Source organism: Vitis riparia, chromosome 13 (genome assembly GCF_004353265.1).
Source record: "Vitis riparia cultivar Riparia Gloire de Montpellier isolate 1030 chromosome 13, EGFV_Vit.rip_1.0, whole genome shotgun sequence".
In the NCBI taxonomy this organism is placed as follows: domain Eukaryota; kingdom Viridiplantae; phylum Streptophyta; class Magnoliopsida; order Vitales; family Vitaceae; genus Vitis; species Vitis riparia.
In genome coordinates, this window is record NC_048443.1 from 28,982,843 (window position 1) to 29,010,486 (window position 27,644).

Sequence of the window (27,644 nt, forward strand, 5' to 3'; positions counted from 1 at the left end):
TTTTAAATCATCAAATTAACATATTTATTCTCATAAATTATAATTAGAACAAATGAGGTCAAGTAACAATAGAAGTCTTAGAATAGTAAAAGAAATCATGAAGGTAATTAGGGCAAATGGAGGTAAAAAGGTAAAATGAAGATAGAGATTTAAGAATAAGTTAATTATTTTTACTTATTACTTGTTGTTTTTTACTTTAAGTCGTAGCATTAAGTTATTTTACCAGACATATTTAATTTATTTAATGACTTAAATTAAGTTATTAAATTGGCTTACCAAACACTAAGAATAATTTAGCTTAAAGTCAACTTAAGTCATTAAATAATAAGTATTAAGTTTTACCAAATATCCACTAAATTTTATTTATATTTAAGTTGCTTCAATTCATCATCAAAGTAAATCAAGTTTTTTTGAAAAATAAGGACAAATTGAATTAGAATTATTAAAATCATTCCATTTTATATTTAGATTAATTACAACAACACACACCAAAAAGACGAGCAAGTTTAATTTGAATAATTCAAAGAGAGCAAATTGGATCTGATTAATTAAAAACAAGTAGGATGAACATGAATAATTAATAAGGGATCTAATATGTGTTTGGACACATTGTAAACAATGTCAAAAAAAGATGAGCAAGTTGAATTAGAATAATTAAAATCAATCCATGTCATATTTGGACTAATTACAACAAGTGCCAAAAAGATAAGAGCAACTTTAATTTGGATAATTAAAAGAAAGCAAATCGAATTTAATTAATTAAAAGCAAGCCAAACAAACATGAATAATTAATAAGAATCTAATATGAGTTTGTCCTCATTGTAAAAAATGTCAAAAAAAAAAAAAAGAAAAAAATAGCAAGTTGAAGTAGAATAATTAAAATCAATCGATGTCATATTTGGACTAATTAATTACAACAAGTGGCAAAAAGATAAAAGCAAGTTTAATTTGAATAATTAAAAGAGAGCAAGTTGAATTTAATTAATTAAAAGCAAGCCAACAAACATGAATAATTAATAAGAATCTAATATGAGTTTGTCCTTACTGTAAAAAATGTCAAAAAGAAAAAAAGAAAAAAACATAGCAAGTTGAAGTAGAATAATTAAAATCAATCGATGTCATATTTGGACTAATTAATTACAACAAGTGGCAAAAAGATAAAAGCAAGTTTAATTTGAATAATTAAAAGAGAGGAAGTTGAATTTAATTAATTAAAAGCAAGCCAACAAACATGAATAATTAATAAGAATCTAATATGAGTTTGTCCTTATTGTAAAAAATGTCAAAAAGAAAAAAAGAAAAAAAAATAGCAAGTTGAAGTAGAATAATTAAAATCAATCGATGTCATATTTGGACTAATTAATCACAACAAGTGGCAAAAAGATAAGAGCAAGTTTAATTTGAATAATTAAAAGAGAGGAAGTTGAATTTAATTAATTAAAAGCAAGCCAACAAACATGAATAATTAATAAGAATCTAATATGAGTTTGTCCTCATTGTAAAAAATGTCCAAAAAAAAAAAAAGCATGTTGAATTAGAATAATTAAAATCAATTGACTGATTATAATGGTTGGAAAGTGTCTCAAATCAATTCTTTATTAGTATAGATTTTTTTTTTTGTAAAGAACATTATATGAAATATTTCATAAATTGATGTTATTGTAATATTAGTTTTCCTTATAAAATAAGAAAAGATATTAGGTAAATATTCTAGGTGATGAGAGGCAAAGGATGTGAGAAAGAGATGAACTTGTAAAGACTATATGAGGTAGATAAAAATATGAGAAAAAATGGAAGACATCAATGGAGGTAGAGGCTCATAATTCAAGATGTAAATATAAAGAATGGGGAAATACAGGACATTTTAGAACTCAATAGTTTTATCTATTTTTGTCCTCTGTAATATTTTCTATGGTATAGTGGAATTGTTCTCTCTAATCCGTGGATGTGGGCATAGATGACTGAACTACGTCAAAATACATTGTATACCTTTGTAAGGATTATTTTTGTATTTTTCAATTAATATTGTTTCCATTAAAACTTTCGTTGACACGACAAACTGATATCATAACTCAAAATAAAGATTTTTAAAAGAACCAAAGAGAAATAAAGCACACAAGAATGTAGATTGTTCTCTCATTGAGGTGTGATATAGAAAGTGTGTATCATGGATAGATGGAAGATTGATTTAATAAAATTTGATTTAAGGTGAAAATTGTTGGAAAGTACTATAAATTTCTAATTAGTATAGATTTTTTTTTTTGTAAAATAATATTAGATTTTCTTATAAAAATAAATATTCAAAGTTAGGAGGGAAAAAGATTATGAGATGGAAATGAGTTTGTAAAGACTATATAGATAGAGATGTGAAAAAATACAAGATACCTGATGGAGTGATAGGCTCATGGTGTAGATGCAAGGCGTGGGGCAACAAAAGATGTTTCAAGAACTCAATATAGCTGTATCTATTTTTATTCTTTAAGATATTATTTATGTTATAGTGGAATTATTCTTTCTCATCAATAGATATATGTATAGTGTGCCAAACCAAGTAAAATATCGTGTATCTTTGCGTGAATTATTTTGTCTATGTATTCTTCAACTAACATTGTTCACATCAAAATTAAGATAGTAAAAAAGTTTTAAAAAAAGTTTTAAAAATTATCATCTTTTAAGATAAGTCTCTAAGAATTTTTACCCTTAAACTTTTTATTGAAATTAAAAGTTTCTAATGAGATATAAGAATTAAAAAAATGTTAAAGAGTATTTTTGTTTAAAAAAAAGGTTATATCTAATGACCCTTTAGTTTTAATTCATTAATTTTGGAGTCGTGTATGCTCAAGTTGCCCATTTTATATGAAATTGGTGTTAGCACGCGGGGTTAAAAATATAAAGCATGGGACGGACAAGTGCTTGTTTTATGTGGCCGGCCAGTTTCATTGTGACCTGTATTTGCATTGATGCTGGTGTAAGAATGGTGACTATACATTTTTTTTTATTCAATAAGCGGGTTTCTCATACACTGAAACTTACTGGGTTTATTCAATAAAAATATTAATAAGTACATTACTATTTGTTTTATTATTTTATAAAGTGTTTTTTAACATTTTTACGGGTTTTGATTAATTTTCATTCCATCCACATTTTTTTTCTTGATTTTCATCTAATACTTTTATAAGACTCAACCACGGATATTTTCCCATTTTATGATATTTTGATGCTTACATATATTATAAATAGAAAGGTAATCAAGGGTTGGTATGAGCAAATCCAAGTGTAGGTTTCATAATCAGCCCACTGAGCATGAAGGTCTTGAAAACTATATGCAAACCTAACAATGCACTTAATATTTTGGAGTGCTAAATGTATATTGAAATTATTAAATCCATCTCGGAAGCCGTGATGATAGGGAAGTAATGCTAAATTGAAGTTGTTAGAAATCAGCCTAATCATAATATTGTGAAATTATCTCACACATCAAATTAGGTATATTTTTTCCAACACTATCTATGTATGGGGTTCCTCTTAATTATGGAAACGCATTTTTAAAATTATGAGGAACTTTACACTAAGAATTAAAGAAAAACCTAAACCCAAAAAATAATAGGTCCAGGAAACAAAACTCTAGGACCAAGCCCAATGCATCAAACAAGGTTCATAACTCAACTATTAAAAAATGAGGTAATTGCTTTGTCTGTGGCAAGTCTGGACACTATGTAGCTCAATGTCGTCACAGTAAGAGAACTGAGAAGTCCAATTCAAAGGCAAATCTGGAAAAAGCAGAGGTGAGCATGGTCACCAATATGAAGGATTTAGTGGTAGAATCTGGGGCTACCAGACACATCTGTGGGAATAGAAGTGCATTTATTTCCTATACTACTATAAGGGAAGAAGATGAACAAGTGTTCATGGGTGATTCTAGATTTACTCCAATGATTGGAAAATGGAAAGTTCTCCGGCCTCAAGCTAACCTCTAGAAAAGTGCTTGTCCTTAGTGATGTTCTTCATATGCCAAATATCTGTTGGAACTTGGTGTCAATATCTTTGCTTAGAAAAACAGGAGTGAGGATCTTGTTTGACTCCGATAAAATAGTTTTAACTAAGAATGATGTATTTGTGGGAAATTACTATTGTAATCATGGTTTATTTATGTTGAATGTTTTTTATATTATCAATAATAATGCATCTTTTTCTTCTGCTTACATAGTTGATTCTTGTGATATTTGGCATAGCAGACTAGGACATGTGAACTTTTCATGTATGAAGAAAATGGTTGAATTGAGTTTAATCCCTAAACTGTCCTTAGAAAACCATAGAAAATTTGAATCTTGTGTATAATCTAAAACCACAAAGAAATCTTGCAAATCAATTGAAAGAGAATAAGATCTACTAAGTTTAATGTACAGTGACTTAGAAGACTTAAAAAATACAATGACTAGAGGTGGTAAACGATTCTACATAACTTTCATAGATGACTACTCAAGGTATACAAGGGTATATCTTTTGAGAAACAAAGATGAAACAATAGATGCTTTCATCAAGTACAAAAATGAAGTGGAAAATCAACTAAGTAAGAAAATTAAAAGGCTTAGAACTGATAGGGGAGGAGAGTATGAGTCCAACCCCTTTAATTCTTTTTGTGAAGATCATGGGATCATTCATGAAACTACTCTTCCTTATTCCTCCGAGTCTAATGGAATAGTAGAAAGGAAAAAATAAGACCTTAAAAGAAATGATGAATGCAATGTTGGTAAGTTCAGGAGCACCCTTGAACTTGTAGGGGGAAACTATCCTATCCACATGTTATATTCAAAATAGAATACCCTATAAGAAAACTGGTAAAACTCCTTATGAGTTATGGAAGGGTTATGCACCTAATATAGCATACTTGAAAGTATAGGGGTGTTTAGCTAAAGCTCTTCTCACTAAACCTAAAAAATGAAAACGCGGTCCTAAAACCTTTGATGCAATGTTCATTGGTTATGCTGAGAATAGTGCGACATATAGGTTTCTTGTTACTAAGTTAAAAAACAGTCTTGTAGATGTCAAAACTATAATAGAAACAAAGAAAGCAATTTTTTTTTTTAAATATCTTTACTATGAAACTAAATGGTGAACAACAAGTTCAGAAAACAAGTAGAGACAAGTCTATTGAATTTTCTAAATTTGAACATAGAAGGAGTAAAAGAGATAGGAAAGAAACAAACCTTGGAGATGGTTTCTACACCTTCCTAATAGATGGGGACCCTAGATCCTACAAAGAAGCTATAACTTCTCCTAATGCACCATTTTGGAAGGAGGTCATTAGCAGTGAAATCGAATCAATCATGTATAACCATACATGAGAGTTAGTAGATTTACCTCTTGGTGCAAAGACTATTGGTTGTAAGTGGATCTTTAAAAGAAAGTTAAAAACAAGGTGGGTCCATAGAGAAGTATAAAGCTCGTTTAGTTGCCAAAGGCTTTAAACAAGGGAAGAATGCAGATTACTTTGACACCTTTGTCATTGTGACTAGAATAACATCAATTAGAGTATTGATCTCTCTAGCTTCCATTCATAATTTGGTGATATACCAAATGGATTTCAAGACTGCATTCTTGAATGGGGATTTGGAAGATGAAATTTATATGGATTACTATATGGGTTAAAACAAGCTCTCAAACATTGGCACAACAAATTTGATCATGTGTTAGTAACTAATGGATATTCCATTAATGATGCTAACAAGTGTATCTACAACAAGTATGAGGATAACACATGTGTAGTCATCTACCTTTGTATTGATGACATACTGATATTTGGAACTAGCCTAGAGGTTGTGTGTGAGACCAAGAAATTCCTAGGTTCTAAGTTTGATATGAAAGACCTAGGAGAGGCAGAGGTGATTCTAGGAATTAAAATAACTAAAACACCTAATGGGCTTAAACTTTCTTAAGAACACTATGTTGAAGATCCTAAGGAAGTTTGAACACTTTGATTGTAAACCAGTGTCAACTCCTTATGATCCCAGCTCACAACTGAAGAAAAATAGAGAACATAATGTTGCCCAAATAGAGTGTGCTCAAATCATAGGGAGCCTAATGTGCTTAATGAACTATACCAAACCTGACATTGCTTATGTAGTAGGTAGATTAAGTCGATACACCCAAAGTCCTAATCATGACGATTGGATTATTGTTCGTAGAGTCCTTAAGTATTTGGGAGGCACCATTAGCTATGGATTGTGCTTTAGTGGATTTCCAAGTGTCCTTAAATAATTTAGTGATGCAAATTGGATCTCGGATTTAAATGAGATGAAATCCACTAATGGATATGTTTTCATCCTTGGTGGAAGTGCAATTTCTTGGAAGTCTGCCAAGCAAACTTGCATTACTCAGTCTACTATGGAGGTTGAGTTTATTGCCTTAAAAAATGCAAGTTCTGAGGTTGAGTGGCTTAGAAACCTCTTAGCAGATATCCTTTTATGGACGAGACTAGCCTCATCTGTGTTTATGTGTTGCGATAGCCAAGTTGTAATTGCTAAGGCTAAGAGTAAAATATTTAATGAGAAGAAGAGACATATACACCTAAGACACAATATTGTGTGGTAGCTGCTTGAAACAAGGGTTATATCCCTAGAATTTGTGATGTCAGAGTTGAATTTGGACAATCCTTTGACCAAACCACTAAATAAAAAACTAGTGGAAGAAACATCGAGGAGGATGAGGCTTATGCCTATTACAGAAGTCAAGAGTGGTGGTAACCCAACCTATTAGAATGGAAATTCCATGAAGTAGGTTCATATGGATAATAACAAATCACTTGTTGACTTGAGGTGCTTTATAAACTCTAATTGTATGAGAGTTTATCCCTATGGTATAGATAGAGCGTATTCTGCATTAATTAAGGTTGAGTGTTTACTCTTAATGAATACCATATTCCTTATGGATGATATGTTTAAATAAAGAATATATTTGATGGATTCACCTATATGAGAGTGGAGGTAGGACCACTTCCTATGAGAACTTAGACAGGTTCTCTAGAACTCTCATGAACATCCAAGCAAGACGCATGACCTATTTGTGCTAACCCATTTTGTATAGCTCGTAGTGAAGTTAAGAAAACCAATGTGGATAAAAGTCCCTTGAGTTACATCAAGAAACACTGGTTCATAGAAATTTATTTTCACCGTGTTTTGTGATTCAATACTTATTTGTCTTATGACTGGTTCATAGCCTTTGGGCACCAGTATTGATGCATTGGATTCTTTTTCTTCAAAAAAAAAAAAAAAATCATGTTTACACTCTATGTGGGATTGTAGGAAGAGTGTTAATAATTTTTATTTTATTCTATTAGTCTTATATTTTTTGGAAGAGTCCTATTGGGAATTATTTTTATTTTATTTTATTCTATTAGTCTTATATTTTTTGGAAGAGTCCTATTGAGATTGTGCTAGTGGAGTCCCATTCCACTTATAAGTAGATTCTCCTTCTACTTTGAGTCATGTTCTGATTACAAGTAGAGTCCCATTTGGATTGTATTAGTGACCTATAAAAGCAAGTCACCCCTTACTCTCTATATATGAATACTAATTTTTCATAGAGTTTTTCAAAGAGTCTTTCATACATCTATATGGAGGAATTTTTTCAGAACCGAGTTATACACATCTCGCTTACAGAGTGTACCCAAGGTGATATCTGGTTGTTGAATCCTGGAGGTAGACCATTGGTACCCTAGTACACCGAGTTCGTCTTTGAGGATGGTAAATCTATTTCAAGGACAGTGTTTGTCATGCCTCAACCGATAAGTTTTTCTTCTTATTCATTATGTTTTTTGTTTATGTCTTTTGGGCTAGTCTTTTGTTTCCATACTCTTAAATCCAACAACAAGAAGCTAACTGTTTGGGATCAACTACAACAAACCAAAGTCTGTTAAGAACGTCTTAAAGTAGGAGGTTAGCTATTTAGGTTGTTGTCAATATAAATATAAAAACATCAGTGTACAAGTACTTGGTATCTTTTTCTGATACAATAAGAAATATTCATTTTCTATAACCCAGTTTCTGAAACATTCACGACTATTGCCCACTCAGCTGCCTACGCTGGATTATCCACTATTTAAAAGATACAATCTCTTCTAAAAGACGTGTTTGGTGTTTTAAGACACATCCCTTTAAAAGATGTGTCTAGTATTTTGAAGACACATCTATAAAATCTATAAATAGGGCCCCATGACATATTCATTCATCAATTCTTTTCATTTTTTTCTTTTTCTTGTCATTCAAGTATTCTTTAACTTCAAGTCTAATCATTTCTCATTTTTACCAAATATTTGGTATTTAAGAGAGTATTAATTACCAAGTGATTCATTATTTATTATGGTTTGAAGTGCTATTATAACAAGAAAGTGATCATTATGTTATGGGAGACGATTTTTCATAAACCATAAGCACCTAAGTGAGACAAATTCATTTTAAGGACATAGAGTCAAACTATAATATTATTTGTGAGTTTCAATTTTCTACTTCATTTTATTTGTATATTTATTATACACACTTATTATCCATATATTTTCAGTGATCTAATAACATAATATTTATTTTTTCATATTTGGTAGTTTTAAAGTGTTATACATATCTAGGAGTTGAATTCATTTTTAACTCCAAATTTTAAGATATGGGGGAATTGGTCAAATAGGTTCAAAATTTAGATACCAATGTAGCGATCCCAATTCCCACATAACAAGAGAAAAATAAAATACCATTAAAATATCTTTAATAATAACTTCCTATCTATCATGTATAATGGTGGGATTTTTCCATAAATTAATTTATGATTTTAAAAAAGTACTTTGTGGTAGGATATTTATTTCAGCAAAAAAATTATTCATAGCGAGTTTGTTATTATAAGTCCGTGAACATCCGGTATCCACACAATTAATAAAAGATCGAAGCTTATCATCTATAATAATAAACTATTATAATAAGGTAGATGATTGGCCATCATCTTAGGAGTCTTTTCTTAATCAATTTGATAATATCATATAGTTAATTACAATGGAATTTCTTTGTAATCAATATAATGTTACCTTATTAACCATTATCTTAACAATGGAGTCTTTTTTTTTTTAATCATTTTGATAATTACAATGTAATCTCTTTGTAGTCAATATGATAACATCATATGACTTTAGAGCTCTAAGTTAGATGAAATATATGGAATAAACTACTCAAAATTTGGTCAATGTAATACCAATACCTGTACATTGATCATTTTTATTAGGTAAAGGATACCTAATCCATTGAAGAACCTCATTTAAAGGTTTGTAGTTGATTATAAGTCTTGGGGCACCCCTTTCAATCTCAGCAAATGCCCAAATGGAATAGTGAATGCAGTTTTATATTTGTTTTTTTCTTAAATTTTGATTTGTCAAAATCCTTATTTTAAATCAAATTATTCAAAGATTGAAGCATTATGAAGGCAACCAATAAGATCCTTTTTATTAGGTAAAGAATACCTAATCCATTAAAGAACCTCATTTAAAGGCTTGTAGTTGATTACAAGTCTTGGAGCACCTGGAACTCCCTTACTAACTCAACTCTGTCCTTTTATGATGAATTTTTTCTAATTAATGAAAGTTCTTCATCATATGATAGTTCTTCTTCACAATCATCATGTGATTGTGTGAAAAACTGAAGTGTCAACTATGTGTCAAACATGAATGGAATGTGATGCCTTTGATCATTAAATTTGGTTACAATTCCTTCATCACTTACTCAATTGGTTTGGTTGTGCCTTGGTAAATTTCAAATCCTAAGAATTTAATCCTGCTTTGAAATAGTTTGATCTTAGGGGTAAATATTACTAGTCCATTATCTTTGACAATTTTTTGAAAGATTTTTATATGCTTGAAGTGTTGATCAATAGAATTTGAAAATATAAGAACATCATCAATATATACAATGGTAAAGCTTGTATAGGGATTGAAAGGGATTGAAAATGTTATTAACCATTATCTTAACAATGGAGTCTTTTTTTAATCATTTTGATAATTACAATGTAATCTCTTTGTAGTCAATTTGATAACATCATATATATGACTTTAGAGGTCTAAGTTAGATGACCCATTAAAATATGTCAGTTTTGGGGTGGAATATTATGTCAAATATTTAAAAAAGAAAAATGAAAATAATTCGATAATATTTTTAGTAATATATCATATAACAAGAAAGTGGGTTTTGAAAATTTCACTTATTAAGAAGAGATTCTAAAAAGGAATTTTAAAATTTTATCAAATGTCTAAGGTTCTGAGAAAGCAATTCCAAACATTAAGAAGTACTACTTACAACCTCTTTCAAAATCAAATGCGTAATGTAAAGTTGGACAACGTTTGTGAACATATTTGGGAGTCAACATAGAAGTTTAGGATAGAAGAGTTAACTTTGTAAAGTTGGACAATGTTTGTGAACATATTTAGGAGTCAACTCAAATGTTTAGGATAGAAGAGTCAACTTAGAAGGATGTAAGATTTAAATGTTAACGTGGACATGCATGACGTATACACGACAATGAAAGGAAAAAAAAAAAGAAGGAAAAACCCACTGCAAATCAATTAAAATACAAATATTTTTTATAATATATATTTTAAAATTTTATATTATATTTGGTGTAAAAAAACATTTTCTAGTTTTTATTTTCTAAAAATTATTTTTTTTATCTTTTTTATTAATTATTTTTAGAAAATAAAATTTATAAAAACTTACTTGGTTTTGAGTTTTTAATAATGTAAAAAATGGTTTAAAAATATAATTAAAATTTTATATAATAAAAATTATAATAATAAAAGTGAAATATAATGACATCATTTTTCATATATCTTTGTATCCCCAAAGCATCATGTGATAAGTGGAGAAGAAAAGAAAATTGGGTGAGAGCATTTATCTTTATTGACTCATAAATCCTTATTTATAGGCTCTACTCATCAAGCTTCGGAATGGATGAAGTTTTAATCAATTCCCATACATGGAAGCATGCAAGCGTGGTTTTGCATGAGCATGGAGAGGCTTGGCTAGAAAGAGCTCGGTCATTGATTCTGTGAGGTCAATTTGGTCCTGGTTCGGTGGCACACTCCACGAAAAACATTGAAGGAGTCTCGCCAAGAGTGTAACTGTCAAGGCTGTCCCTAAGGCAGTTCCAGGACACCCGCGTCTCCCAGTACTAAATGAAATGAACCGAAGCTCAGGCTCACCTAAATCCACCACTTCATCATTCATATGCCGCTCTGGTTTAAACTTTAATGGCTCTTCCCACACTCTAGGGTTCCGTCCAAGCCCTACCCGGCTCAGCAGGACATGGCTGCCTTTGGGGATGAAGTAACCGGCCACAACGGCGTCCGCCATGGATACATGGGGCACGTTGAATGGTACCATGGGGTGAAGCCGCAGAGCTTCCCTAGCACAGGCTTTAACATATTTGAGCTGCGCGATATCGGATTCTTGAACAAGTCTATCCTTTCCAACCACTCTATCGATTTCTTCCACGGCCTTCTGCATAATCTCGGGTTGATTGATCATTTCTGCCATTGCCCACTCAGCTGCATGCGCTGGATTATCCACTATTTCAATCATCAGTTCCTGCCAGATTGTATATAGTTAATATACATTGAACCCCAAAGAGAAGAACTTCAGAATATATATACGAAATTAAGATAACATATTAGAGCTAAATTCTCACTATGAGTTGGGCTTTGATCTCTTCTACTGATAGCAATGGTTTTCCCTTTGTGTCGCTGATTGTAAGGAAAACATCGAGTATGTCCTCAACCTCCTTCTTCTCCCCATTGCTCCATTGTATTATTCTCTCATCCACTATCGGATCATGATGCTTGTTGATGATGCTCAAAGCCTCTTTTATCATCTTCTTATGGCCATCTAAGTCGAAGACTCTCAGGCATGGAAGGTAATCAGATGGAGAGAATGCATGTAGGTAAGCAAGCGTGGTAAAGAGGGAGTTTACGTGTTCTTCTTCTTCAAGTCCAGGCCCTCCATCTTTCCTTCCTTCCCCAAAGTACCTTCTGCTGAACATCATCTTCCTAACCACATTTCCTGTGTATTGTCTGACTGCATTTCTCACATTCACAGCCGATGATTCCGTAAAATTATGGCTAGTAATACTAGAGAACTTACACTGGTTATAAATGAAGCGGACAAGATTGTCGGCTTCTTCAGTTCTCTTCTGGAGAAGCCACATATGTCTTGCTGGCTTAAGCACCTCAGAAGTGATGATCCTTCTCATCTTCTTCCACTGCTCTCCCCATGGAGAAAGAGCTGTTGTCAGGAACCCTCTGCTCAAGTGATGGGACGCCATTGTAATAGGTCTGGATGCAAACACCGCATCATGTTTCTTCAAAAACTCCCTGGCAATCTCAGGCGAAATCACTGGAATGACATGGACATTGCCCAGTTTGATGCATGCAATCTCAGTGTTGAGTTCCTCCAAAAGTCCATGTATCCACCGGAATACCGGCTTTTTTGTGAATAATTCAGGCAGGTTCCCAACTAATGGCCATGATGTTGGACCAGGAGGGAGCAGTGGCATTTGCTTGGTGATTAGGGTTTTGGGTTTGAGTTTGTAGAGGATGAGAAAAGCGAAAACGAAAAGGAAAAGGAGCAAAAGGATTTGGAAATGAAGATGAAGTGGAGCAAGCTCCAAGGTTTCAGAATTATGAGAAAGCAGGAAGAGGAATGGATTTGGAAATGAAGAAGACATGGTTGAGTTGCAGCTGCTACCCATCATCATTCGTCTCTTGCTGATCTTCGGTACTAGGATGCAAATTATTTAATGGTAGGAATGCATGAGAAACCTCCCATACATTTGCTCTCTCTTTATAGGCAAATGGACTTCCACCACACATGCCTTTCATACTTCCACAGTTCCACATGCAATAAAAATGTGATCAAGTCTCCTCAATGGTAGGAGTACTCTCGTACAGCCAAAATCATGTTAGGTATGGGGACTTTTCTCAATAGTGTAGTAATTTAAAAAAATTATTCTTAAATTATTGTAATAAAAAAAGTTATTATAAATATATGGTAGTTTTTACCACCTAGGAGAGAGGGTAAACGAACAATTTTTTTTTAAACCAAAATCGTCTTTTCAAAAGACGATTTTATTTTCATTTAAAAAATAAATAAAAATTCAAAAGGGAAATCGTCTCTTCAAGAGACGATTACCCATTTAAAAAAATTAATATTTTTTTAATATTTATTACAAATTATAAAATAAAATAAAAATTCTCAAGGGAAATCGTCTCTTCAAGAGACGATTTCCCATTTAAAAAAATTAATATTTTTTTTAATATTTATTACAAATTATAAAATAAAAAAAATTCTCAAGGGAAATCGTCTCTTGAAGAGACAAGTTCCCATGAAAAAATTAATATATTTTTTAAAAAAAATCCCAAATTAAAAAAAAAAATCCTCAAGGGAACTCGTCTCTTGAAAAGTCGTGTTCCCATGAAAAAAAATAATATTTTTTTAAAAAAAAAATCTTATATTAGAAAAAAAAATCCTTAAGGGAACTCGTCTCTTCAAGAGAGGAGTTCCCATAAAAAAAATCTTAAATTATAAATATAAAAAAAAATCCTTAAGAAGAGACGATTTCCCAAATTTTTTTTTTTATATAATTTGAGACTTTTTAAAAAGAATATTAATTTTTTTTAATGGGAAATCGTCTCTTCGTATCTGGAATAGACGATTTCCCAAATTTTTTTTTTTTAATTTTATAATTTGAGATTTTTTTTAAAAAAAAATATTAATTTTTTTTCATAGGAACTCGTCTCTTGAAGAGAGGAGTTCCCTTAAGGATTTTTTTTTTTTTAATTTGAGATTTTTTTATAAAAAAAATATTATTTTTTTTCATGGGAACTCGTCTTTTCAAGAGACGAGATCCCTTGAGGATTTTTTTTTTTTTAATTTGGGACTTTTTAAAAAATATATATATTAATTTCTTTTCATGAGAACTCGTCTCTTCAAAAGACGAGTTCCCTTGAGGATTTTTTTTTTTTTTTTTAATTTGAGATTTAAAAAAAAAAATTATTTTTTTTCATGGGAACTCGTCTCTTCAAAAGACGAGTTCCCTTGAGGATTTTTTTTTAAAAAAACAATAAATAAAGGCCAGCGAAATTGGGCCGAATTGTGACCCAAAATATGGCTTGGTGGGGGTGCCACGTGGAGCACCCTCAAAATTCAAACAAAAAAAACAAAAGAAAAGAAAAAGGGTGGGGGCGGTCTGGCCACGCCTGAGCGCGCCACGTGGCAGCTGGGTGCTCAGGTGTGGCTGCTGCCCCTGCCCTTTTGCCCAGGAGGGCTGCCGCCCGTCGGTTCTTTCCATGGCGATTCCGGCTATCTCCGGCTATCTCGGGTGACGTCGGCAGCCAAGAGGGGTTTCTTCAAGAGACGAGTTCCCTTGAGGATTTATTTATTTATTTATTTATAATTGGAGATTTTTTTTAAAAAAAAATATTAATTTTTTTTCATGGGAACTGGTCTCTTCGAGTTTCCTTGAGGATTTTTTTTATATTTATAATTTGAGATTTTTTTAAAAAAAATATTAAATTTTTTTCATGGGAACTCGTCTCTTCAAGAGACGATTTCCCTTGGGGTTTTTATTTATTTATTTATTTATTATAATTTGTAATAATATTAAAAATATATTTCTTTTTTAATGAAAATCGTATTTTCAAGAAACGATTTCCCTTTTGAATTTTTATTTATTTTTTAAATGGAAATAAAATCGTCTTTTGAAAAGACGATTTTGGTTAAAAAGAAAAATTTATCCGTTCACCCTCTTTGTTAGATGATAAAAACTATCATATATTTGTAATAACTTTTTCTATTATAATAATTTAAGAATAATTTTTTTAAATTACCGGAGAAAAGTCCTTAGGTGTTGGTACAACAAACAGGGGTGACATGGTTTGATACGATAAATAGGTACCATATTTAAGGACATATTTAAGGAATCCCTTCAACCTTAATCATATGATTGAGTTGTAGGAGTATTCTCGTACAGTCAAAATCTTGTTAGGCATTGGTACAACAGACAGGGGTGGCATGGTTTGGTACGATAAATAGGTGCCATATTTAAGGACATATTTAAGGAATCCCTTCAACCTTAATCAATTTGATAATATAATATGATTGAGTTGTAATCTCTTGTCAGTGATCTTAAGAGGATAAAATTTGTTCTAACCCAATAAAAATGTGATAAATTCTCATCAAAGATAGGACAAGTCCTTTGGATGGCAATAAATATGGTGACAGACATTGAGGGAAAACGACTCGTGTGGTTGAAAAAATAGCAATTTTTTTTTTTTGTAATAATTTTGAAAAATAGTTTTTAATTATTTTCAAGAACAAAATTTAATTTGAAAACTCAAATGTGAATTAAAATAATTTTCTTAATTTATTCTCCATAAGATACTGTAAATTTATGTAGAATATAAATGTTCTTAAAGTATTTTTTTTCAATTGTTTAATATTAACGCAAGAAACTCATAAAAAAATAACTGAAAAATCTCATTTTTTTTATAAAAAAAATGATTCCATTTTCATAACAAATTTGAAAAAATTGTTTCAATTAAACTTTTTTAAACATAATTTTTAAATTTGAAAACAATTTTCTATTCATACTAAATAAACCCGTAACTTCTACTTTGAAAGCGTTGCGAATTAAACAAGATAATACAATTTATATATATATAATTTTCTACTTTTACAAAGTCTTTTAGAAATAGTTCTTTGTGTTCACATTTTTCAATCTTGTCCTAACTCTAGTATCCATAGAACTAATAAAAGAAATTTACCATCCATCACCTAATAATTGAATCTATTTAATTTTATTCAATTTGATAATTAAAGAAATTTATTATAAAATTTAAATATTATGTGTTAGGATATTGACTCTTATTTGTAATCGTTAATAGTTTTGTTCCTATTCATCTCGACTTAAATCTTTTATATAATGAGTTATCATTCATTAAAGATTTATTGTTGGTTCGATAAAGATGGTACACGTAAGTCTAAAAGGATTTATTTAATGATTAAAATGTTAAAATGGAATGATATTTTTTCTATAAATTAAAAATGCTTAAATAAAATATTTTGGTTATAAGTTTTTAATCTTAATATTATAATTTTTAAAAACATCCCTTCACCCTTCGAAGTTGCCCTGTTCTATAAAACCTTTTTTTAGTGAATTCATTAAAATATGTGGTAGGTGAGGCGGCACCACCTTCTGACACATTTTTAATGTGGAGGAACAGAAGCCAGAAGTCCGGATCCCACCTAGGCAAAGGTGAACCCTATCTACCATTGTCGGTCATGTTCCGAGACAAATGGTTGGAAGAAGAAGCAGAATTTCATATTTAAAAAAAATAATTAATTTTACGTATGATCCCACTACTTCAAAAACATTTTCACATGGTCCATGCATGATGTCAGCGTAGAAAATCAGAACACGATGGTGACACGATATCTTTCACGCCACACGTGATAATACCATGTGTATTCTTATGTAAATTATTTATCTTTATGTTTTTGAGCTAACACTATTTGCATTAAAAACTTTCATTCCCATGACAAATGTTAGAGTGAATTCACAATATTTCAACAAATATTAAGATTTTTCGATCATTTTTTTGTACAAAATTAAATAGGCAATAACAACTAACAGTAATAAATAAATAAACTCATGCAACAGAAAAATAAATTAGATACCAGAATTTTTACGTGGAAAACCTCCCAATGTAAAGGGAAAAACCACAGGACCTAATCTAGTTCAAACTTTCACTATCAACAATAATGAATTATACTTGTCTTCTCTAGAATAATATCTAGAGACTACCAAATACATCAAGAACACATATAGCCTTAGATTATACAATTTCTCTTGACAAAAGAAACAAAGAAAAATTGGAGAAAGTATACAAAAAAAATGTCATTACTGTTCACGGACAGTAACACCAGTTCCTAAGCTCAAAATATGATCTCCACCGTTCATATTGTACCTACTCAAGTTTCGAACATTTTCTCTAAATTTCAACTTGATCGGACCACAAATGAAGCGAGATCGACTTATTGATGAAATCTGGATAGATGTATTTTTTTTCTCTCTTCTATTCTCTCTGTTTTTCTTTTTCCCCATTTTTTTAATGTAATTGACTTGAGCCAAGCATACGAGGCCCACTCCCTCACATATGAGGGAGCCCAACAACAAATAAATCATAAATGGGTCAGCCTGCAAAATAGGTTAGATGGATTGATTGACGTATAAATGGGTTATAAAAATTGGCTAAATAGGATGAGAAAAGCGAAAAGGAAAAGGAAGACGAGCAAGAAAATGAACAGATGAATTCGAAGTAAAGCAAGCTCTAAGGTTTCAGAATTATGAGAGAGCAGACAGAGCAATGGATTTGGATATGAAGAAGACGTGGTTGAGGTGCAGCCGCTATTCATCAGCATTGGTCTCTTTCTGATCTTCAGTACTAGGATGAAAATTAATTAATGGTAGGCATGCATTAGAAATCTCCCGTACATTTGCTCTCTTTACAGGCAACATGCAGACCTCCCACATGCCACATGCCACATGCCACATGCAATAAAAATGTGATCAATTCTCGTCATGAACAGGACAACTTCTTTTGGATGGTAAAGACGTTAGGTTTTGGTACAATTCACGTAGTGCAATTATAGAAGACACCTGTCAAATTTTGGGTTGATTTCATTTATATTTGAAATTTAGGATTAATTTCATCCGCATCCCAATAATGTAGTGTAAATATATTAAGTCATTGTAATTTTAAATTTTATTAATTAACACCCCTAAAAATGTATTTTATTTTAAAGAATAAAACTTGACTTTTAGGAAATTATTAAACACATCTTCCTACAATCATTTTATTTAAAATTTGTATACAAAATAAAATTTTGTAAATTCATAAAGCTTGAAAACGATGACTTAATTAAATATACTTGCACCAATGATGAAATTTCAGGAAGAAAAAAAGTCAATCCCATTACCTTTTCGAGACATGTATAACTAATGTACAGGTAAATTATTACATATATGATAGGTTAATTACATTAACCTCCCCTAATATTTTGATTAAATATATTTAATTTTGATTAATTTGAAATTCATCACATACTTTCCTTATTTTGAACTAAAGAGAATATGAGTGAAAATAACAAATGATAAAAAATAAGAAAGATATTTGATAAAATTTCAAACCAATAAGATATATATGTATTTAGTCAAAACATGAATAAGAGATTAATAAATTAACCCTTATGCTTAATTCATAATTGTATAATTAAAGTTTCATGTGGGATTTTGAAAAAAATAATATTGTAATTTCAAAAAATGTTTTTAAAAATATAACAATTCAGAAAATATTTTAAAATATATTGTACTTGAGAAGAGTTTGATTAGGAGTTGTTTTTTTTAGAAAAATAAATTCAATTAAATTTTGAAATTGTTTTTGAAAAGACAAATTCATTTTTAAAACCATATTCCATGATCAAATCAATAATTTCTAATCAACGTATCATGATCTAAATATGCAAAAATTGATTCATGGATCAAAGTTCAAGGAAACTTATTATAAAATCTAAACCTCAAAACTTTGGATCAGAACACTGTGAATTTATCTAAAAATAATATAATAAAATATATATTTAAAACAATATTTGAACCTAATGTATTCTCAAAACTATTTTTGGATTATAAAATTATTGCATTGATAAGAATAGCATGCATGACAACATTTAATATCAAAATTTAATAATAAGACATATTATTTTTATATAATTCCAAATTTTCTAAACATAAAAAAAAAAAAAAAAACGTCTCCCAGTACTAAATGAAATGAACCGAAGCTCAGGCTCAGCTAAATCCACCACATCATCATTCATATGCCGCTCTGGTTTGAACCTTAATGGCGCTTCCCAAACTCTGGGGTTCCGCCCAAACCCTACCCGGCTCAGCAGGACATGGCTGCCTTTCGGGATGAAGTAGCTGGCTACAACAGCATCCGCCATGGACAAATGGGGGACATTGACTGGTGCCATGGGGTGAAGCCGCAGAGCTTCTCTCCCAAAGGCCTTAACATATTTGAGCTGCTATTTCAATCATCAGTTCCTGCCAAATTGTATATAGTTAGCCATTGAACCATCAGATCAAAGAAAAACCTTATAATACATAGAGCTAAATTCTCAATATGATTTGGGCTTTGATCTCTTCTACTGAAAGCAATGGCTCTCCCTTTGAGTCCCTACTTGTGATACAAACGTCGAGTATGTCCTCAACCTCCTTTTTCTCCCCATTCCTCCATTGTATTATTCTCTCATCCACTATCGGATCATGATGCTTGTTGATGATGCTCAAAGCCTCTTTTACCATCTTCTGATGTCCATCTAAGTCGAAGACTCTCAGACATGAAAGGTAATCAGATGGAGAGAATGCATGTAGGTAAGCAAGCGAAGTAAAGAGGGAGTTGACATGTTCTTCTTCTTCAAGTCCAGGTCCTCCACCTAACCTTCCTTCACCAAAGTACCTTCTGCTGAACATCATCATCCTAACGATATTTCCTGTGTATTGTCTGACTGCATTTCTCACATTCACAACTGATGAGTCCATGAAATTATCAGTACTAGTAGAGGATTTACACTGGTTATAAATGAAGCGGACAAGATTGTCGGCTTCTTCAGTTCTCTTCTGGAGAAGTCACATATGTCTCTCCGGCTTAAGCACCTCAGAAGTGAGGATACTTCTCATCTTCTTCCACTGCTCTCCCCATGGCGAAAGGACTGTGGTCAAGAATCTGCTCAAGTGATGGGACGCCATTGGAATAGGTCAGGATGCAAACACTGCATCATGCTTCTTCAAAAACTCCCTTCCAATCTCAGGCTAAAATCACGGGAATGACATGGACATTGCCCAGTTTGATGCATGCGATCTCATTGTTGAGTTCTTCCTAAAGGCCAAGTATCCACCGGAATGCCGGCATTTTTTGTGAATAATTCAGACAGGTTCCCAACTAGGCCATGGAGCTGGACCTCGAGGGAGCAGTGGCATTTGCTTGGTGATTAGGGTTTTGGGTTTGAGTTTGTAGAGGATGAGAAAAGCGAAGAGGAAAAGGAAAAGGAGCGAGAAGATGAATGGTAAATGACGATGAAGTGAATCCAAGGCTTCAGAATTATGAGAGAGCAGGAAGAGTAACAGATTTGGAAATGAAGAAGCCATGGTTGAGTTGCAGCTGCTACCCATCATCATTTTTCTCTTGCTGATGTTAAGGTGCAGAACAATGGAGTCTGGATCCCTCCGAATCCTAAGACCCATCGAAAATGTGAAGGTACCATTCTCCCACACTATTATTATTTATTTCTAAAGTGATGTCGATTAGGGAGGAAACTTTCGAAAGAAATAATATTGAAGAGTTGCTTCTTACGCATGAAATGAAGAAGCAAACTTTTTATTGAAGAAAAACATTGTCTCTTTTATGAAAAGGACATTTCAATCTCTGACTATCACTTTCAATAAAAATATGACAAATTCTCATCAAAGACAGGACCACTTCTTTGGACAGCAATAAATATGCTGTCTCACATTCACAGAAAACAACTTGGGTGTTTTAAAAAATACTTTTCAATTATTTTCAAGAATTTCATATTAAAATAATAATGATAATTAATTAATTTTACATGCGATCCCACTACAAAAGTATCATTGAATATGAATGCATGACGTAAAGGTTTGGAAGTATGATTGCATGTAGATGACGTAATAAAAGAAGAAAAAGGGAAAAAAAACCTACAAATCAATTTAAAGTAAAATATTTTTTTAAATTTTTTTTATTTTATACATTGATATCTTCTTTCATGTATAATATGTTGGAATTTATATATGTAAATGGAAATTATGATTTTTATTATACACACTTATTATCTATATATTTTCAATGATCTGGATAACTGTAAACCCTTAATTTTGTCCTCTTAGCACATGTCTTATTAGATACTTGTTTGATACTTTACAGTTAGCTCCTTGGTGGCCCATATCTACTCACGCTACTTACCTTTCTTGAATCACCTTAAAGACTCTGGTTGAGGGATTGCCTAACCCCTTATTATGACCTTGACGGCCCTAATTTAGACTTAGACACTTTCCTAAACGCCTCAGGCCCACTTAGACACTTCATTGGGTTTAGTTCACTTAGGCATCTGGCCCACCTGTGTTACCTTTTAGGTAATTCCTATATGACTTACATAATTTGCATTTTTAATGCTTGCATGTACTTGATTTCTTATTTATTTATTTATCTATTTCTTTTATTTATTTATTTACTTATTTATTTATTATTATTTGGTTAGTTATTTGTTTTTATTTATTTATTTTATAGAATATTGTATGAGATTAATGACTAATTGTGTAAACTGATGTCTTAATTATTTTTGTGTACATATGATAGACATAATGTTTTTAATTGCATAATTTTAAATTAGTTTTAATTTTCAATTTCATGACCTTTATTAATTTTAATTCTTATTTTGTTTTGACATAAGATTCGAATGCACACATTGGAGAAGATCCTACATGAAAAAAGAGAAGCATTCTAATTTTTGGAAATGAAGGGAAATAAAAGAAAGGAAAGTAGATTTAAAAAGGAAGAAAAGAACAAAAAGGAAAGGGAGATTTTCCTTTTTGTTTTGGAACATATTTGGATCTTTGGGGGCTGATATATATACGTGCAAAAGGATGTTGAAAATGAGGAATTTTTTTTTGGGCTGGAGGAGAGGAGATTCAGGGATCGTCTTGAGGAGAAGCACAAAGGAAGTGGAGAAAAGAGCATTTGCAACCAAGGCTGCCCAGGTATGCTTCTCGTCACTCTTGGAATTCTTACCCATACTCGATTTCTCCGTGTGTTTGTTTCTGAATATTTAATATACTGTTGATTGGTGTGGACGGAAAGGGCCACAAATTGATTTGTTGAGATTGGTTACTCATTTGTTTGCCCTGTTTTGGATTCTGATTCTCTTATGTGTATTTGATGTCTTCTAAAATTCATGACTCCATGCTTGAATTTGATCATATTCTGTTTTTTTTTTTTTGGTCTAAATCCCATTCTGCATTGCTTTCTCTGTCCTTAGCCCACGGATTAATATTTGAAGTGGAGCTATTTATGTTTATTGATAAATGTCTTCTGCTCTCTTCTTCTCCGGGTTTTATACCCTTTCTTTTTTTATTTGTTCTCTATCCCTCTTCCTGTACGGTATTTGAATCTATTTGAGGTGCTTACGGTGTGTTTGAAGAAATGTCCAGAGATGAAGATTTGATTAATTCCTTAGTTTCCTGTTTTGGATCAATTGGGTTTTATGATGAAGTGTTGGTTCTCTTAGAGCAAAGTTCATCCGTGTTAGCTGGAAAAATGCCACTTCAGAATGCAATGTGGAAAATGGTTTATCAATCTTTGATCAAGAGCCATTGCTCATTGGGATTTCAATCAGCTCTTTAGAGAAAGCTTTTAGAGTGGTCGATGTTGGTCCAAATGCTGAGCATAAAGATGAGGCTCTTAAATTCCGGAAGTTTTGGGGAGAGAAAGCAGAGCTTCGAAGATTTAAAGATGGGATGATTGCAGAAAGCACAGTATGGGAAAGCAAGCAATGGGAAAGGCATACCATCATAAAAAGGATTACCGAATATCTCCTTTTGCGGCACCTTTCCTTGTCAGAAAGAAATATCGTGCATATTGTAGATCAACTTGATTTCTCTTTGGTTCATGGTGTTGGAGATTCTATATCATTTTCTGGAAGTTTGCTTGAGGCATTTGAAGTGTTGTCAAAGCAATTACATCTTCTCAATGACATTCCTTTGAAGGTGTCTAGTGTGCAGCCTTTAGATTCAGCTTTCAGGTTTACATCTGTCTTCCCTCCTGAACCTCATCCCCTAGCCAATAAAAAGAGTGTTGTTCCTAGATTAAATAAGCTCACTTCAAGCTGTATTCAACCATTGGAAGTTATGATTCAGTTGGAAGGTTCAGGCAAATGGCCAGGCTAGATGATGAAGCTATTCTCAAAAGCTGAGGCAAATGCTATTTGAAATGGCGAAAATTGTGATTCAAAGGCTGTGCCGTCTGATTAGAAATTGGCTCCCCTCAGAGCCACCTTGCCATCCAAATCTTAAGGGTTCAAAAACTCCAGCTGTTCGAAGTGAAGTTAAGAGGCAGTCCTGTCCATCTTCCAGTATAGACATAGCTCAGAATGTTTCTGCAGGTGCTTTAATATTAGAATTTGAGGAGGCAGATCATGATGAAAGATACAAGTGACAATTTAGTGACCTCCAGTAAATGAAGAAGTAAACCAAAAAGATACTTGACTTCATTAAAGAAATGCCCAAACCTGAAATCTAACTCATGGCTAGATTTATTTTCTCTTCTTGGTACACTCTCCTTTATGTAGGTCACTTTGCAAATGTTTCCTACCTTCATGGCTTGGATGAAAATCTGGGTAGTCAAATTTTCAATAGAAAATCTAAAGGAATTTAGTGGCTATTTAAGATGACTTTTATGGATGAATTCGGTAGAGAATCGAAAGGAATTCAAGTGGTTGCATATGTGGGTGAGCTTCAATGGTGTTAACGGATACTCTTGATGGCTGAAATTTAAAGGAAATGGTAATATGAGTCAGAATGGGAAGCAGGTCAGCCAGATTGCTTCATTGCAGCAGTTCATCCCACATGATTTTGATGCTGGTGATCATGGTACTTCTAGTTTCACTGTTTCTGCTGCACATAGGATTGGGACTTTAGAAATTCGGATTTCAAAGTACAGAAACCTATCTTCACAACTTTTAGAGCAGCTGCCCACAAGATGAGAATGTCTCGAAGATATTGTTGTGCTTCTAGTGACATCATTCAAGGATCCAATATGAGACTCAATTGGAGATGAGCTTTGGCTTATCATTGCTAACTCACTCAAATGTTTGTCGCCTTGCTCACCAAGGTCGAATTGTACCATCTGGGAAAAAGGACAGTACCTTTGAGATTCTTATGGGGGGAAGCAAAACTATAGACCGCTGAGGAACAGTGAGTTCAGTGGAGACATCAAATCAATCTCATACTATCAAATATCAGCTTCTTGGTGAGGATCTTGATGCATTGGTTTCTATATCTTGTGATGAGGATCTAAAAAAACATGATGGAGAAGTGTAATGTACTAGGAGATGAGGGATCGCAGAAACTTAGGCTTTTTTATGTTTTCTAGTAATGATTTTGATGATGGTCAGTTTGGCTTGAGAAGCATGGAGGGTGACTCTGAGATTCAATATGTAGTTGCTGTGAATGGAATGGACCTAGAATCAAGAAAGAACTCGATTGGGTTGGCAAGCACTCCAGATGGCGATTGGGATGAGTTACTCAATCTAAATGTTGTAAGGGAGATGGGCTGAACTACAACAGAATTACTTGGACCTAAAACTGCACCTTTGATGGTCAATGTACATTCATCGGCAGTCCAATTTTCCCAACCACTAGTGTCGAATCTTTCTAATGCTTATGAATCCAATCAAGCAGGTCGTCTATGTTTCACACACAGCTGGTAAGGATAACATATTGGTCTGTCAATGTGTAGAAGAGAATCTGAAACTTGGCATCAGAAATGGAGTAGCACGCTTGGATAAACCCGACACTGGCAATGGCTACGTGCAGAAATTCAGGCTTTATGAGACTTGCTCGAACTTCTGTATAATAGAAAGAGACATAGAGTAGAATCTGCTAGAGAGTGTTAAAGATTAACAGATTGGAGCTCTCTGATTTGAGCATACTTGAAGGTTATACAATATACTTTGAAATTAAATGTTGTGACCTGTTGAAGCGAATGAATGAAGGAAACAAGTCAACGGGTGGACTCAAATTTGTGGCCTCATGTTTTTTTTTTTTGTAATGGTGACGAAGTTACACAGATTTAAGTTAAGGGATTGGGATGAAAGGGACCTCTCTCTCAGAATTTCAACCAGCTTTCAATGCTCTGCAAATTGAGGTTTCAGAGGAACCATTTCAATGAAAAATTGCTTTATTCTCGCAGATTGTTTGAATTGCAACTCGCCTTCTTCGATTACAATTACAACGAAGTCGACACCATCCTCGCTGATTTCTTTGATGGCCTTACAAGTATTCGGATCCTTGCTCTAAATGACAATTCGTTCAATGCAACTACTGGTTTACATTATTTGCAGGGACAATTAGAAAGCTATCAGTCACCAAAACCGAAACGTCAGAATGGGATCTCACTGGCTAGAACCTTGTTAGCGGTTAGCTTAGTTTCTCCTGCAATGGCTCCAGCAGGGACAGCACAGACTGTTGCTAAAGAATTTCTTGATTCAATTTTGGACATTGTTGTTCGGATATTTGAGAACCATGTTGTTGTTAGAGCTTTTGGAATCAAAAGCCACCCAAGCTGATACGAACTTACTTGAGTCAATGACTGTAGATGTAAACTGGAATCATGATTTTGAAGCATTTCAAGTAACTGGAAACTTTGTACCTGCAGGCCACAATTCTACCTATCTGTGGCAGAGCTTCAATCATCCGATAGACACAATACTACCCACCCAGATACTGAATCAAGGCAACAAACTTGTTGCTCGTTTCTCGAAGGTGAACGGCTTAAGTGGAAGATTCATGCTTATACTGCATACTAACCAGAATCTTATGTTTTACACCACTGATTTCCCAATGGATTCTTGAATTTCAAGGTGTTGGGCTGAGCATGCAGGGTTTAAGTTCCAAACAGATCAAGCAGTCTACCAACGTCTTATCCGACCAAATGGTAGCTGTTGCTAAGAGCAGACAGCAGTCAAACAGCATTCAGGACCCCTAGAAGAGTCTAAAATCTCTGCCGTTAAAGAAGACACAATGAGAATAGCAACAGTATGGGACGAGTCTAAATTAATGGCGAAGTTGACGGAAATTTCCACGCTTTTATCAAAAAGATTTTCTGGATTTCTCAGTGAGAGCCGATTGAAGATCATGTCTGCTAAATTATTTGATCAAATATCTAAACTCATAGAAGATTCTCGACTATCTGAACGATTTAATGAGATGCTTTCAGATTAGCAATTGGGCTCGCTGCTCTTGTGTTGGAACCTGCTGTAAGGCTGTGCACACTTCTTCATGACATCTTATCTCAAGAAGTACAAAATCATCTATGCCACTATTTCCAGGTTGCTGCAAAAAGAAGATCAATAAGGACATAAGCACCCAGTTGAATAAAATTGTTTGTGAGCAGATTGACGACAGAAGTAGAACTCAGATGTTAATATAAGAGAAATTGCTTATACACACTTCCATATCAGATGATAAGCCGAAATTGCTTTCCCGCCAAGTATTTTCTCTCTTCTGCCATTGTGAGGCACTGTTAGAATGATGACAGTAGTCCTACTTCCATCAATGTAGTAAACTCAAACAACATCATGTCATTCTCTGAACTTGAATCAGAAGAAATATTGGAAGACATCAGTTGGGGCGCACCAAATTCTGGCTTGGGTTGTGATGGCAGTAGCATGAAAATAAAATCTTTAGGAAGAGATGGTAGTGAAATTCATTTCTCTACAGTTGTTTTGAGTGAATTAAGTTCGCTGACGGTGACAACTGATGTCAGAACGCAGAATTCCATTTCAGCAATCTACAGAAGCATCCTTAGGCAACCCAAGTAATTTAGTCTCAAAAGCAGCCTAGATACTAATCCAGCTTGGCCACCTTGCCACACGTCATACTCCTCCTAATGCTTCATTTTCTTCTTTACGTGATCTTATACATCTTAAATATGGATTTCAAAACCTTTTTTTTTCCATTAAATAACTATTCTTTTCTTCAAATTCCATCCTTGGGGATTTCTAGGCATAAAATTTAGATTTCAATAATCATTTGCTACCATTTTCCCTTCCGGCATGCGTTTTCATCATTTTCAACTAATTTTCATGGTTTTCTCGATTTTTTTCAACAAGCATGAATAAACCTCATGATTCCAAATAATGGAATTCATAGAATCAACTCATGCGAAATTAATTAGGGCTTTGGTGGGGGCCCAACATTCACGAATATTCTCTTTGATAGTGTTTGTTGGATACTCAACTGATTGTGCTTCCTCTTTGTGGTATATATGAGATTATTTTTAATCTGTTATCTAGCTAATTTTGTTTCCCATAGAGGAGTACTAGCTTGCTATCCAAGTACGCTCCTCCTCACCTATTTTCGAGAATTATATGGGCACGTATGCTATTGGTGATTATATCCATACATAATGTGATTCTTGGGTGTTTACATACATGCTTGATTGGCTTGGATAAAACAAATGTTGTATCACATTTTCAGACTAACCTTTGATGTCTTTTGATAGCACTTAAGAAGAGGTTCAGGTACGTACCCTAACTCTCCTTTATTGTGATTTGATCCTATTTCGCATGTTATTTTTTGAAATCACCTTAGTCAACCTGGGTATCCTTAGTTAATCAATTAATTGCCACATCTCCCTCAACTTAGTCAGTAGAGACCTTCGTAGGGTTTAAAAGGGTGCTACCTCTTAGAGGTACCTTCCCAATAAGTAACCTGAT

The 27,644-nt window shown here is 32.9% G+C and overlaps 1 protein-coding gene and 1 pseudogene across 1 annotated transcript; both read right to left on the bottom strand.

The window, feature by feature from the left end:
• The window catches only part of LOC117928518, a 55,503-nt pseudogene that overhangs the window by 12,737 nt on the left and 15,122 nt on the right, over positions 1-27,644 (bottom strand).
• Positions 10,903-12,780, bottom strand: LOC117927469 (tryptophan N-monooxygenase CYP79A68-like). The gene is made up of 2 exons (XM_034846953.1): positions 11,713-12,780; positions 10,903-11,612 (listed from the first exon to the last, which is right to left on the bottom strand). Exons 1-2 carry the CDS (start codon positions 12,775-12,777, stop codon positions 10,989-10,991), a joined length of 1,689 nt encoding a protein of 562 aa, XP_034702844.1. The 5' UTR covers positions 12,778-12,780; the 3' UTR covers positions 10,903-10,988.

Bases quoted from the DNA above. Each gene is read 5' to 3' on its own strand.
- LOC117927469 (XM_034846953.1), bottom strand. From the start codon at position 12,777: ATGATGATGGGTAGCAGCTGCAACTCAACCATGTCTTCTTCATTTCCA. The intron at 11,613-11,712 runs GTGAGAATTTAG...ACAATCTGGCAG, and splicing joins AGATCAAAGCCCAACTCATA to GAACTGATGATTGAAATAGT.